General features: G+C 43.7%; 1 protein-coding gene across 1 annotated transcript in view; it reads left to right on the top strand.

Annotated features, from left to right (window-relative positions):
* Positions 1 to 15,884, top strand: part of CRISPLD1 (cysteine rich secretory protein LCCL domain containing 1) — a 123,272-nt gene that overhangs the window by 47,399 nt on the left and 59,989 nt on the right. Inside the window, exons 5-8 of the mRNA XM_075316300.1 lie at positions 363 to 478; positions 2,918 to 3,018; positions 5,657 to 5,836; positions 12,580 to 12,640. Of these exons, the coding sequence (XP_075172415.1) occupies positions 363 to 478; positions 2,918 to 3,018; positions 5,657 to 5,836; positions 12,580 to 12,640 (458 nt within the window). The remainder of the gene's footprint in view (positions 1 to 362; positions 479 to 2,917; positions 3,019 to 5,656; positions 5,837 to 12,579; positions 12,641 to 15,884) is intronic.

The following is a 15,884-nucleotide window of genomic DNA, read 5'->3' as shown; positions in this document are numbered from 1 at the left end:
AATGGTCCTGTAAATGACTGTAAATGACAAATAGCTACAGAGAAATAAACGATTGCACACGGACAGCACACTGAAAGCACACGGATGACAAGTAAGAAAAAATTGTCCTACTCTCCTGGACATGAATGCAACCGTTTTTACATAAGTTCATGTGAGTCCAGCCTAAGGGGCAGATCTATATCTATTAATGAATTAGAACAGTGATGGGAAAGCCCACGGCTATGTTTCCCGCTGGATCTTCTAACATATTTTTTTTGGGATGCTGCAGTATTTAACAAAATGACTACATTAAACTTTTTCTATATTATGGTTCCATTATTGGACTTGACTTTTTCTGTTTTTTGTTTTTGTTTTTTTTTTAGGTGGTTTGGGCAACAAGCAGTAGAATTGGTTGTGCTATAAACCTGTGTCATAACATGAATGTTTGGGGGCAAATATGGCCAAAAGCAATATATCTAGTGTGCAATTATTCACCAAAGTAAGTTCAGCTACATTGTATTTTTGTGTAAAATGATTATTATATTTATTGTTAATAATAAGACTATGATACTATGTTCAACCTTATATTTACATATAACATTATTATGGTTGAAGGTAGATTTAAGTCCATCAACCCATAGCCAAACATGTTAATCCAAAGGAAGGGGAAGGGGCAGACAGTAATAGCTTCATATTAAGGGAAAAATTCCTTCCCGACTCCACATATTGCAATTGGACTAGTTCTCTGTATCAACTCCCAATCACAGAATCTAGTGCACATAACTAGAAACATTATATTTTTCAAGAAAGGCATTCAGGCCCTTCTTGATTTTTAGTAGTGAATCAATTATTAGCACATTATGTGGTAGAGCGCTCAATAGTCGCACTGCTCTTACGGTAAAAAAATTTGCGTCTGTGATTATGATTAAAACTTATTTTCTCTATTCATAGTGGATGCCCCTTTGTCCCCCGTCGCAGGCTGAGGTGTAAAAAGATCATTAGAGGGGTCTCTGTACTGTTCTCTCATATATTTGTACAGTGTAATAAGATCGCCCCTAAGCCTTTGTATTTTTCAAACTGAATATTGGTATTGCAGTTCACTCGTTCCCTTAATAACTTTGGTTGCTTTTCTCTGTACCTGCTCTAGTTCACATATGTTCTCCTTGTACATCGGAGACCAAAATTGTACATAATATTTGACTGTAAGTGTGGCCACACTAGTGATTTGTATTGTGGCAAAACTATGTTTTCTCATTTAGTTCTTTTTTAATGCATCTCATTATTTTATTAGCCTTGGCAGAAGCTCCTTGACACTGGTCAGTTAAGTTGAATTTGCCATCCACCTATCCACCCAAGTCTATCACCTAGACCCAAGTCTTTTTCAGTGACAGCTTTACACAGTATTTTGTAGAAAGATGTGATGCTCGGTTGCAGAAATACCTTTAATCACAGTTGCAGAAATTCACTGCACTCTTTTATTGACAGGTGTAACCGGGGTGGGCCTTTGTGGGTCGGGTCCTCACTGTAAAGTCCTCCTCAGATGTTCCCTTGGCTTTCCCCCTTTTCTTTTTTTGAATATCACGCTGTGCTGCCATTGCTGTTTTGCCACATTAATTCTGTCTTCATTAAAATGACGCCAGAATCCGTACATGCGTGCATCAGGATCTCCGTGCCATTTTGCTGAACACACTGCCATTAAGACTGATTTTAAAAAAATCTGCACACACTCAGATGCCTGGTGTAGAGCCTGTAGCCAACAAAGAAGTAATCCCAATTCTCCAGAAACCCCAAACAATCCTTCCTACACCAATGCCTGAGCCACTTATTTATCTCTCTAATCTCCCACTGCCTCTCTGGTGTGGTACAAGTAGTATTTCAGAATATATCACCTTTTGAGGTCACAGAATAAATTTCCCTAAAATAATTTTTAAGGACCTTCCACCTCTCTCTAGCTTTGTTATTTGTGCTGATGTGCACCATGACCGCTGGGTTTTCAGTAGCCCCTCCCAGTAATCTGTGAAACTGATCAGTGATGTTTCGAACTTCAGCACCAGGAAGAAAACACACTCTTCAGTGATCCCTCTCTTTGAGACAGATTACCCTATCTTTTACCTAATAATGGAGACTCCACTTCCAGCACCTGTCTGGCGTGCCCTGTACTTTCAGAGGACACGTCTCGGTGCTATCCCTTCACCGACACTCCCCTCATCTGCCAACTTGGCAAACTTGTTGTGGTGTGCCAGATTAGGACAAGCTTCCCTGGCACTCTTCTCTCTGTAACCCAGCTAGCAACCTCACTGCCGTGTAGCTCTATACTATGACCCTTCTCCATATCTACCCCAGCGAACACCTACTCTTTTCCATATTGCCTATGGATCTTAGTGTTGCCAGCTGCTCATTGAGATGCAGTACCTGGGGTTCCAAATACACATCATGCACACACCTCGCATAGCAGTATGCTCCCTTTAACAGCTGTTCAAGAATTGCATACATGTGACAAGATGTACACTGGATTGCATTGTCAATAATAGAGCACATATCACTAATGGGGATTGCACAAGACAGAAATATTAAGTAATTAAACAAATAAATACAAACAGGGATTCAGTACAAATTACTCCCTTCTAAACTCCGTGAATCCAAAGTCGCTGAAGCACAAGTCACACACTTGATTTAAATCACACTTAGAAAGAAATCACACTCACCCGCTCATTCACACTCACAATGGAAGATGATCTAAATAGTTTCCTTTTCCTTTTAGCTGTAATAAAACCTGCAACTCACTGCAATGCTTGCAAAAGTAAGCATAGGGTTGCAAATATTATGTGTCCTAAAATCTGCTCTAAATATGTTACTTGAAAAAATAGAAAATATATACAGTGTCAAATATATAAATCTTGACATTTAAAAATAAAAAAAAATACATTTCTTTTTAAAGGGGAAATTGGTGGGGTCATGCTCCATACAAACATGGCCGCCCTTGTTCAGCTTGCCCACCCAGCTATGGAGGAGGCTGCAGGGAAAATCTCTGTTACCGAGGTACAGTATACAATGTAATTTTAAAACTTTTACAAGTGTGTGCTACAACCTATAATAATTCCCAGAACAACATATTACAATTTGGATATAGATAACTATATTATAGTTTTGTTGAACATTCCGAAAAATCCACATTGAGCAAATGCACTTTTGATGAAGATTTGCCATGGATTTGTGGTGGAAAATTAGTATGTGTGATGGTATCCTCATAGCTTATGTCTGTACACACACTTACGCTGGCTTCAGAGCAGTGGTTAGGGATGTGTTGACTTTGGTGATGCTTTCCTATGCGAATAAATAGATTAACAATTAACTAACTAATTAGATCTGTATCTATTTATATCTATCAAGTTATATAACATGAAACCTCCCTAATAAATCCATATAAGTCATATAATAGAAGTAAATCTAATACTATCTAATACAGCTTTATTTATAGAAGTGTAGAATTTCAAAGTCAAACTGCTAATTTTGGATGGACTTGTTAACGCATGTTGTCTGAATTGCATTACAAATATGAGTATTTTTGGATATGGGATATAGATTTAGGGGTGCAGAAGTAGGGGTTACTAGGACATTTGCAGTGTCTAGTTCATGGCCCACACAAGTAATCTTGGGGTCACAGAACTGAAGCCGTGAGAACCACCTCTTACCTGGAAGCATATGTGACTTTTTTGATTATCCAGACACAACATCTCGGTTGAGTCATGATTAGAGATGAGTGGACCCGTTGAAGTTCTGCGGCTTCAGTCAAACTTTATTTAAAGTTGTTCTGGACCTGAATTTGACCTGAAACTTCATTGGAAGTCACTGATTAGGCAGATTGTCTCTCCACCCACATACAGCCAGCCATAAACAGATAACTTCCAAGAAAAGGAAGGTGGAATTTTTTTTTAGCACACTACATCTAATAACGCTGATTTTACCAATAGTGAGAGCCATTAAAACACTGCAAGCAGCTCACACTGGGCCGAGCACCGAGCATACCTGAGTACTGTGATGCTCGCTCGAGTTGTTTGCATACATAAAGCACCCGAACTCAATTATTTTTATGTAAAGTCTGTGTTCGGAACGAATACCAAAGTTTAAGGTTCAGGTTCGCTCATCTCTAGTCACAATGCACATTTGTTGATGCGCTAGGCCAGCCAATCAAAAAAGAGGTGGCACTAAAGACACCCATCCAGCAGCCACAGACTACTGATGTCGCTGATGGAATAAAGCCTGAGAATCGATTCACACCAAGTCTAGGAGTCACACCCCAATCTTTATATTTGTAAGGGCCATAAGGACCATTTATTGCATAGGAAAACACCAGTATTTTGCATGGCACATAGTTAAATTAACAAAAGTCCCGCTCACTAGGTATCGTTATATAGACCCATTGAAGTCCAGAATCTCCAACACCCTCCTTAGTCCTCAGTTCATTAAAAATGTCTTTCCCTCTTTATTCCATGAATCAATTAAATGAAGACATCAGTAGGACCATGTAGTAAAGAAATTTTTATTGAAGTGATGACTCCGACTTTTTTCCCTATTGAACATTATTTAATGACACATAGTTGTTGAGGGTGTAAAGGAACTGTTGTCACTTATTTTTTACGGAGCCCCAGGATATTACAGTATAATTAGACTGACATTTGATTTTGTGCATTAGGGTTCAGTTCCACTTGCGTTTTGCATGGTCGAGCGCACTCTGATAAAACATCGGATTGCTCTCACTCTAGTGCAAAACTATAGGGCAGTGTCCATCTGCAATTGATTTCTCATGTTATACCAGCATGTGGAATGAACCGCAGCATGCTGTGCTTGGTAGCGAGTCTCAGCTCATGCACCCCCATGCAAGTCTATAGGAGTGTGTGAAACATCGCACTGCACTCGCATGTAATCCGAGTGCAGTGCGATATACGAAAAGACAGGCCACAGAGGAGATGAGGAGAAAGTGTTTCCTCACTCTTCTGTGCACAATTCTGTACATATCATACCTACAATTTGATAAAAAATTAAAATCAATAAATATTAAACATTTGCGTTATCGCTCCTTGTTTTATGGTCAGAAACACACAGATTATGTGAATCAGTTCATTTAATTCCCAAAATGTAAAAATAACCTGCAAGGTATTGTTTGTCAACCTTGTTTGGCACTTACTCGTGGATAATAATATTTACCTATTGCTGTGAAAGGGCCATGTATCTGGTATTTTTGTGTATTCATGCAGAATAAGCCATATTTTGTAAGACATTTCAACACTGGAGTCATGCCTCCTGACATGAGGATTAATGACCATCTTGATGTCCCCTGGAGAAATAGTTTGGTGGTCTTACCTCAGTCTCCAGTGAACCAGAGTCTTCTTTTTTTAAACCACAACTAGTAATTAGGTTGAGATTTACACAGTTGGCCGCCGTGTAGGGAAGATGCTTATTACTGGTCTGGCCATGCTTGTTCCTAGAGATCAAACAAGGTCACTTGAGTGTTCTTCTAGGCAGATTCCCAATATACATTTTTTCACACAATCTCAGATAAAATAACTTTTGAAAAAAGCTATGAAATGGGACTTAACCCTAACCTAATATTTTGTATAGGTTATAAAGTATATATCTTATATGTTTGTTATATAGCTATGTTTTTTTCATTTGGTAGGTGGTTCAGATAGGCACTATCCTATTCCTGAGCCTGAAGAAGAAACGAATGAGATTGAGAGACAACGTACAAAGGCACTTGACACCACTTCTCAGAGCAGAGCGAGGACTCATTCCCCAACGAGTTCCACTAGGACTGACAGCTACAATAACAATGAAGTGATCAGTACGGAGCAAATGTGTGAGTTCTCCATTCTAATGTCACACTAGAATCTTCATTACAAATTGTAGCAATTCTTACATCCATATTCTCATCAATTAGTGCTTAAGGAGGCTTTACACGCTACGACATTGCTAATGCGAACTCGCTGGGGTCACGGAATTGGTGACGCACATCCGGCCGCATTAGCGATGCCGTTGCATGTGACACTGATGAGCGATTTTGCATCGTTGCTAAAACGTGCAAAATCGCTTATTGGTGACATGGGGGTCCATTCTCAAATATCGTTACTGCAGCAGTAACGAGGTTGTTCCTCGATCCTGCGGCAGCACACATCTTTCCGTGTGACACTGCAGGAACGAGGAAGCTCTCCTTACCTGCCTCCCGGCCGCTATGTGATAGGAAGGAGGTGGGCGGGATGTTACGTCCCGCTCAGCTCTGACCCTCCGCTGCTATTAGGCGGCCGCTCAGTGACGTCGCTGTGACGCCGCACAGACCGCCCCCTTAGAAAGGAGGCGGTTCGCCGGTCACAGCGACATTGCTAGGAAGGTAAGTATGTGTGACGGGTCTAGGCGATGTTGTGCACCACGGGCAGTGATTTGCCCGTGTTGCGCAACAGATGGGGGCGGGTACCCACACTAGTGATATCGGGACCGATATCGCAGTGTGTAAAGCCCGCTTTAGTTTCTATGTGTTTTAGTAGCTTGATTTTCTATCTAATTGTCTAATGTATTATAACCAAATTCGATATGTCCTTTTATATGCAGCTCTTTGTTTGACAAGCTGTGCAACAGATTTTTTTTTAGTAAATATTCTTGCAATATGTTGGTATATGCTAACTGATCTATGTAAATTAGCTCTCAAATGAAAGAAAACATTCTCACTTGTGCCAATATTGGAGGGAGCTATCCTTTTAAATGGAATCTGTCAGCCAGTTTTTGCTATGTAATCTGAGAACAGCAAGCTGTAGGGGTTGAAAAACAAAAATCAACTATGCCTCTCTTATCAAACCCCATGCTGTTAGTTTACTTAAGCTAAAGGATTTATCACTTGGTGATTTATCATTGCTGTGACTAGGGGCTCGAGCCATGTTATCCAACATCTCACAGTCAATGTACAATCTCTATGGAGATGGGCCTGGTGTAGATAGGGACAGCTCTAAGCTCTGCTGCTTTGCTAAATCTAAAACATCTGATTATATCAGAACCGTTGCAGCCAGTAATCTAAGTGATACATTGTTGGATTCAGAGTCTCTTTGCCTACATCATGCTGCTCTCAGATGAGTTAGCAAAAACTAGTGGATAGATTCCTTTTACATCCATTTTAAATAAGAGCTCTCCAGTATGAAAACAATTCCTAGATGAGTCAAGCACCAAATAGCGGGAAATTGGTGCAAGGAAGTGCGGCCATGATCAGGGTTTAGCTAACGGAATTTTGCCGTATTTTTCGGACTATAAGACGCACTTTTTTTCCCCAAATGTTGGGGGAAAGTGGGGGGTGCGTCTTATAGTCTGAATATAGGGCTGCAGGGGAATGAGGGTGCTGCAGTGGAGCAGTTCATCGGCGGCACGAGCAGGCTGTAGCAGCCTGCCGTGACGACGTGGACCCGCTCATTTAATATGCACGCCCATCATGTCTCAGCGCTGAAGCCGGCGCTGACAGGTGGGTGGGGTGATGGGTGGGGGATGCGTACATATTAAACAGCCTGCCCGCATGATCACCCCTAGCAACTACAGCCTGGAGTGATCATGTGCAGCTGTATTCACTGCCCCCCGCGCATCATCATCAGTGCTGGGTGCAGTGAATCAGTATAACTCACCGGCCACGATAACTGCAGCACCGCAATGTCTTCCTGTCTGCGCTGGCGGCGGCTGTGTGGAGACTTGCGGTGCACGCAGCCGCCACCAGCACAGACAGGAGGACATCGCGATGCTGCATGGAGCGTGGCCGGCTCCACACTCCAGCATTGCTGCTGACACAGATGGGAGGAGGAGCTATGCTGCAGGTTGTGAGGTAAGGTGAGTATGAACGTTTATTTTTTTTATGTGCCACAGGATGCGGGCCGTATGCCAGGATGGGGTATATAGCAGGATGGGGGTGTATAGCAGGATGAGGGCATATAGCAAGATGGGGGTATATTATGAGCATGATGGGAGTATATGAGTAGGGTGGGGGTATATGAACAGGATGGGGGTATATGAGCAGTATGGGGGTATATTATGAGCAGGATAGGGGTATAATAGCAGGATGGGGGTATATGACCAGGATGGGGGTATATAGCAGGATGGAGATATATAGCAGGATGGGGCCATACGCCAAGATGCGTTATATAGCAGAATGGAGCCATATGCCAGGATGGGGCATATAGCAGGATGCAGCCATATGCCAGTGTGACGCCCTGGGCAAGCCAGGGGTCACAGGTCAACACACCACCACACCCTACACCCCAGTTAGGAACATCAAAGCTAACCCAAAATCCTTGTTGCCTTCCTCCAGGGGCTGATGTTCACACCAGGGGGTGGGCCAGGCGGTTGGCTCCGCCCACCGAGGAGTTCACAGCTCTGGAGGTGGGAAGTACCAGGCAGATTAGCTCAGGGAGAGCTTGAGTAGAGAGTTAAGCTAGGAAAGTGAAGGAGTAAACAGCTAAGATGAGTTAAGGAAGTGGAAGTAGAAGGAAGTGAAGTGGTAGAGGAGCAAAGGAGAAAAGTGGAGAAAAGGAGTAAAAGTGAGAGTAGAAAAGTCTGAAGTTGGTCCAGCTGTGTGCAGGACAGAGTCAGCAAGGTCAGCAACGGCGGTGATTGTCCGGAGGGGTGACCGTTTGGAAGTTCCCGGAAGGACCGCGGACGGGTGGTGGCCCGGCGGTCTGGAGCAGTGTACAAAGGACAGTCAGCACCAGGGCAGGGGCGTCTCGGACCCCAGCAAGGCTAGGAGTCGCCATAATTTGCCAAATCCGTCAGTGAAGGGGACGTCAATCCCCCAACAACCAAGTCCCGATTGAAGGCAACAGCCCAACCATTACAGTAGAGACACCGCCACCGCCAGGGCACCAGTTTCTAAGGGCCAGCGCCTGCGGGCAAAGAGTAGAGCTCCTCCGGTCCAGCTTGAAGCCGGGGAGCGGGTTACCGGTGGGAACCCATCGAGACCATCAACAACATTAGGTGCAGGAAAAGGGACATCACCGTCACCTACTGGGGAAAGCAAGTGCAGCCGTCCGTGGGAGCCGTCTTTCCAGCCGTGTGTTTTACCGAGAACTGTGTCAACATCTCAGGCTGAGTGAGTACCACAGTGCCGCAAGGCACAGCGCTGCCCCCGCGTCTCTGCGCCCACCAACCCCTGCATCTCCCACCTCATCACTGGGCCCCGGGATCACCAACCCCTACCCACGGAGGGGCAACACAACAACTTGCTGCTTCACACCATCACTCCCGGGATCCCCACACCGAGCAGCGGTGGTGCTAACAAATCACCACAACCGTGGGTGGCATCACGGACAATAGACAATATCCCAACAACCCAATCCCCTTTCACTCACGGGCGAGGAGTGCCGCTCGAGAACCCCTGGGATCCGGCCCACCGCTCGAGCCACCACTGAGCAGCAGCAGCCGGACCCGAGCAGAGGGGTGAGCGCAGTGCTGACACCCTCCTCCCCGCCCGCGACAACTTGGCGTCACAAACAAGATTTTACCGCTCTGCCGTCTGGTAGAGGTGCGCCTTGTTACCGCCGGAGGTGTCCGGCAGAAAAATTTCAGAAGCCGCCATCTTTGGCGCGAAAAGTTCCCGCTCAAGCGTCTTCTCGAGTAGCAGAGGCGCGAAGGCCAAAACCCCGCCCCGATAGAGGAGGGGCCAGAAAGAGCTAAGGGGGACGCGATGGCAGCTGGCTGCATGTGAGATCAGCTATAAAAGCAGAGACGCCAGGACTCTGCAGCAATACTGGGTTCCTGGAAGGCACGATTGCCAAGATGTACAACCCAACTCCCAATGAGGAAGCCCCCGCGCCCGGCACGGCGACGTGGTTGAGGGACTGGACCGTCCCGCTGAGTAACCGTCTGCAGGCCCATATGCAACTCCTCCTGGAGGAGTGGGAGACCGACATGGCGGACGTGGTGGCTGCTATGTGGAGACGCGAGATAGAAGAGGATTTGGAGGAGCGGGTAAGCGACCCACGCCCCTGTATTCCTGAGGGATCGGCCATTGAAGCTGAGGGGCCCGGCCGGCTTCCGCTCACCCTGCCTTTCTCCTCGCTACCCGTGATAGCTGCTGCCGCTCCGCCATTAGGCCCGCTACCTGCCCAACCGGTAGCGATACCCTGCCCAGCCGCTCCGGCGGACCAGCCGGCTGCAGACGTCCGGGACGTCCCTGAAGTACCCCAGGGGGAACCGCTAGAACCGCGGCCCCTTAACAGCATGGTGCCAGAAGTCCCAGTAGAGACTGTGCCAGACCCTGAGCCCGGGACCATGGCCTGGATGAAGGCCCGGGTGATACAATTCCACTAGCGTCAGCAGGATCAGATCTTCCGGATGATGGAGCAGTGGACCAACGAGGTGGAGGAGCTGCTTACAACTGCCCCGATGTACGGAGGGGAAATGGATGTAGCAGAACCGACTGGTGACCCACCGCTCGAGCCACCACTGAGCAGCAGCAGCTGGACCCGAGCAGAGGGGTGAGCGCAGTGCTGACACCCTCCTCCCCGCCCGCGACACCAGTATATAGCAGGATGCGGCCATATGCCAGGATTACAGTATATAGCAGGATGGGGGCTATACCAGGATGAGGGACATATACTGTATATACAAGGCAAGAGGATCATTACCAGGATGGGGTACCTTAGTAGGGAATTTGGGGACATTACCCCCATAAAAGTGTGACATGACCACATTTTTTGCTTAAAATTTTATTTTCCTATTTTCCTCCTCTAAAACCAGGGTGCGTCTTATGGTCTGCTGCGTCTTATAGTCCGGAAAATACGGTATATCCTTGCTAAAGTTTTAAAGTTTCTTAAAGAGAACAATTGAGTATGGAGGTTTCTAAATAATGTTTTTTGAGATAGAAACATGCAATCTACCTTACTGTCAAGGTATGGAAAGCTCTCACTAGTTCCACATATTGGAGGTAGCTACCCAAAAACTCAGTGTCTGACTCTGTAGCATATGTAGTTCAGATGTTCACACTTAGCAGAGTTGCTGCTGATTTTGTTGCAGAAAGTCTTGGTACTGTTCTACTCATTTGAATGGGGTTATTTCAGATGAATAGAACTGATTTTTCAGTTTCAGGTCTGTATGCAATGGAATCTGCAATATGTGCATCTGCCCTTAAGGATCCATGTGACTTTAAATTTTAGCGAAGTCAGACATCTATCATGTCGGTTAAGGTCACTTTATGTCTTGTAAGTAAAGAACAGGGTTTGGATGCTGAAAATGGCCTCAACACAGAGATCTTTTCTTGGAGAGAGATAATTTGACTATATTCTCATGGTTCTTTCACAAGAGCCAACATCTAAAGAAATTATATAAGTTTTAAAGGGAACCAATCAGCAGGATTTTCGCATATAACCTAAAGCCAGTGCTGTACTGGCACTATCAGGCTGATTCTATACATACCTGTAGTGGTCAGCTCGGATGTTTAGGTTTTGAAATCCAAGAAAGTGAAGTTTGTAAAATGAGCAGCTTCTTGAGTGACAGTTGCACTGGAGCAGATCATATATTCATAGTTATCCCCTCCCTCTGTTAGAATTAGCATAAGCATTATACAAATGACTCACTTTATCTAGCAGGACCTGTGTGAGGTCATACCCATGTGACCAGAAGGGACGGGGCCTCAGCCACCAAAGCTGGATACCAGGTCACATGGGTATGACCTCACAGAGGTCCTTCCACAGACAAAGTGAGTCATTTGCATAATACATATGCTATTTATAACAGAGGGAGGGGATAACTATGAATATATTATCTGCTCCAGTGCAACTGTCACTCAAGAAGATGCTCATTTTATAAATTTCACTTTCTTGGATTTGAAAACCTAAACATCCGAGCTGACCACTACAGGTATGTATAGAATCAGCCTGATAGTGCCAGTATAGCACTGGCTTTAGCTTATATACGAAAATCCAGGTGATTGGTTCCCTTTAAGACATGTATCTGATTGTATTAATATTATTTTTTAAATATTAAATTCAAATATATAAGGGAGCATGTTGGAGTCAGACGCCCTTTGATTAATTAAGAGCCATATGAATCTTCCTAAATTATTTACATCTGAAAAGTGCCACATCGCCACAAATTTTACTCTAGTCGGGAACTGGAGTAAGATTTATGATGTAGGGAATGTCACAGCTCGGTAATGAATTAGCCGAGCTGTGGCATCTCTCCCCAATTGCATCCCTATGCTGCCACAACCCACACATTTTGGCTGAGTTGAGCAAAACTGGTGTGAAAATACCAAAAATTGCAACATTTTTGTTCAGCTCTGCTTTGCGCAAAAATTTGGCAACTTTTCAAAGTGATTTAGAACAGAATTGTGAAATAATAATTTAGTTGAATTAGGGCCTAAGCCCATATGATTGTTTGTTTCTCTAAATAGATGAGACAAATTGAATGTCCAAACAAGAGTGAATATAGCCTTACTTTTCAAACTAGAAGTAGTCAACAAAGAGTCCCTTGTGCGATATTAATTGCTATTGGACACAGAATTGTCATTTAGTGTTGAAATGTTTATTAGATTTTTCTTTTTAATGTAATATCTACTTATGGTTTGGTTTTAATTTCCAGCTCAGATAGTATCTTGTGAAGTCCGATTGCGGGATCAATGTAAAGGGACAACGTGCAACAGGTAATATTATGTATTAGAGATAGTCGCTTATCATTTTACTAAGATGCTCAAAGGCAACCTGTCATGTAAACAAACACTATTCTCTAGCAGATATGGGTTTAATCTGCTGAATAATGGTGTTCTGTTGCCTTGTGACTGCAGCAATGAATGAGCAACGGCTGTAACCACACCCCTGTCACTGACAGAAAGTTCAGCATTGGCTCAAAACAGACCCAGCTGACAGTCAGTACTGGGGGCGTGGTTACAGCTGCCACTCACTATGCCTAGAGCAGTGACTGAAACTGCACCAGCTGCGGGTTTTTCACTGAAAGCCCAAGGCTGCCAGGAGGAATAAAATTAATTTCCCCCTGGCAGCAGGGTTCTTATTGCAGCAGCCACACAGCCTCTATACACTATTAACCTTCAGATTAGGTTCATGTGATTTTTTTATAACACTGTTTCCCATTAAAGTTTTATTCTAAAGTTATCTCTTAAGCAGGTGAAAACTATGCAGTCTCCTTACAGTCTCATCACTTCATGGTTTCTGGCAAGGCAGGCTCTCTTCCTTGAGTAACCATTCTAGTGAGTGGTGGCGCTGTAGTATTAGTAGAATTATAAAGCACAGCACAAGTTCTGCTGTAATTACACTATCACTGGATTTAGTTACAGAGATAATAGGCCATTTGAACACCACAAGAGCAGAGAAACCCTGATTAGCACACCTCCTGCTCTGAAAGTTTCAGGGTTGCAAATTTTTAACTGCATCTCTTTAGAAAATGAGAGGAAGGGAGAGAGAGGTGAGCAACTAACTGCTTTATACAAATCAATGGCCTGGAGAGAGTTGATTAAGAGTTAACTCCTCACCTATAATGTACCTATTGTACACTCTTAGCCAGGGTTTGGAAGCCAAGCTCCATGGAAATCAACTGTACAGTATAATAGATAAAAGCTCTCACAGCAGGGGAAAAAGAATTGCAAAGCAAATAGAAAAAGCAAGTAAATTGCAAACTTGCTTATTTTCATATTGCAAACTTGCTTATTTTTATGTGTCTAACTAACTAATTTATGCAATTTAAGAACTTGAAATACCCTTTAATTGATAGTACTAGTAATGGGTGAACCCGCAGATATTCATAATCAGCTGGTCCAACTGGATTTAAAAAAACAAAAAAACAAAAAAAAAAAAACCCAGTTCGGGACTGAAATTAATCCTGGATATAAAACAAAAAAAAGATGCGGTCACACACAACCTGATTACCAGGTCCTGTACTGCCGATGACTGGGGAACAAACACAAACTTTTTAGTAATGCTGTATCTTTTAGCGGTGCTCGCTCGTAGGAAGAAATACCTCCAGAGTTAATCCTGTGAAAGAAGAAAAAAGCGGCACCCGCTGTGACAGTAATCCAAACTTTATTGAGAGCAGTGCATTAAAATCATGGAGGTCCTATAGAAGGATCTATAGAAGCGCATTTGTGCGACATGGCCGTCGTCCTTCAGGGTGCCAGCGCTCAACCTCAAACCTCCATGATTTTAATGCACCCCTCTCAATAAAGTCTTGATTAATGTCATGGCGGGTGCGGCTTTTTTCTTTTTTAACTGGATCAATTCTGGATATATGTGCACATGCCAATCCCCATATAAGTCTATGGGGACCCAAATATTGTGAATTAAACTGGTGGTGGAAAGGGCTTTGGAGATTAGAGCAGGCGCGTTAGACTTAGATTCTCCTGTGCAACTGTAACACTACTTACAGAGCCGCTTATTGCTCTCATACATACCGTATTCACTGCTTACCCTGCCCATCGCCAGTTCCGGCGGCTGGTTGCCATCAGACCGCGCCCCAACCCTGTATGACACACGCTTTCTGTGTACCTATAGTGGTGTAAAAATAAATAAATTTAATAAACAGGCGTGGGATCACCCAATATTGTGATTCCAGCACAGATAAATCATATGGCTACAGGCTGCAGCCCCCAATCATGTGCTAGTCTTAACTGTGTATCAAAATAAAAGGGCCAACATGCAGCTTTTTAAAAATGAGTTATATAATTTACAAAAATAGCATGCAGTCCCCATCAATTTTGATTACCCAGCCATGATTAAGCCGAAAGCTGGTGGCTGGTATTCTCAGGATGGGGAAACCCAAGGTTATTGGGCCCAAACCCCAGCCAAAAATAGCAGCTTGCAGCCATCCAGAATTGTTGCATCCATTACATGCTACAATCCTGGAACTTTACCCTGGTGCAGCGGCAATAGGAGTAATATAAGCGGTTAATGACAACTCACAGCTGCCATTAAGCCCTACATGAGTAATGGGAAGTGTATATGAGACCTCCCCATTCCTAATCTGTAAATGGAAAAAAATAAACACAAAAACATCCTTTATTTGAAATAAAATACAAAAAACACACTTTCAATTTTTAACCGCAAACATCCAATTTCGACATAACCCACTTGAGGTCTGACAATGACTCTGGGTCTGCTACATACTGAAGTCAGAGCACTCGTACACAGAACATGTACACATGCTGTGGCTTCAGACAGAGAATTGTATTGATTAAGATTTGGTGCAAGAATATGGTGTACAAATTTCACCACGAAATCTGCATCTCTTGGCAAAAAAAAGCACAAAAATGGTTTTGACGTCGTCTCAGTGTGTTTTTTTGCCAGGAGATGTAAATTTAGTGCTGAAATGTTTGCACCAGATTCCTGCACAAAAATTGTATCTCCTGGCATAAAACTTGATCAAAACAGTGTAAAAAATGTTTGTGTGCGTTTTTTTTTTGTTTTTTTTACAAAAGATGAAAATTTGATGCTGAAATTTATACACCATGTTCCTGCACCAAATCTGTATTTGGTAAAAAAATACTGCATAAAAACATATTTTTCTCTTGCCAGAAGATACAGATTTGATGCAGGCATATGGTGCATACATTTCAGCACTAAATCTGCATCTTTTGGCAAAAAAATGTGGAATCTGGTTTTCTGCCAGGCGATGTAGGTCTGATTGAACTCTGTTCACCTGAGGTTAGGTCACTAAGTTCAATGAAGTCACCTGAGGTTAATTTCTCTTTGGACACAGTGGGAACCAACCTCCAGCTCTGATCGTGCATAAACTCAATGACATCACAGCTGCAGCTAAGTCAGTCTCTGCCTGCAGCTGCAGAGGTCAGTTATGTTCTGTGGCCACACACTGCTACTGCAGGATATAGTAGAGCTGGAGTCATTGCAGGACTTCTTGTGGATTACATTGGTACTGGGTGT

This window comes from Anomaloglossus baeobatrachus, chromosome 6, assembly GCF_048569485.1.
Source record: "Anomaloglossus baeobatrachus isolate aAnoBae1 chromosome 6, aAnoBae1.hap1, whole genome shotgun sequence".
In the NCBI taxonomy this organism is placed as follows: Eukaryota; Metazoa; Chordata; class Amphibia; order Anura; family Aromobatidae; genus Anomaloglossus; species Anomaloglossus baeobatrachus.
The sequence above is the reverse complement of the archived record's forward strand: the minus strand, read 5'-3'. Positions and strand labels throughout refer to the sequence as shown.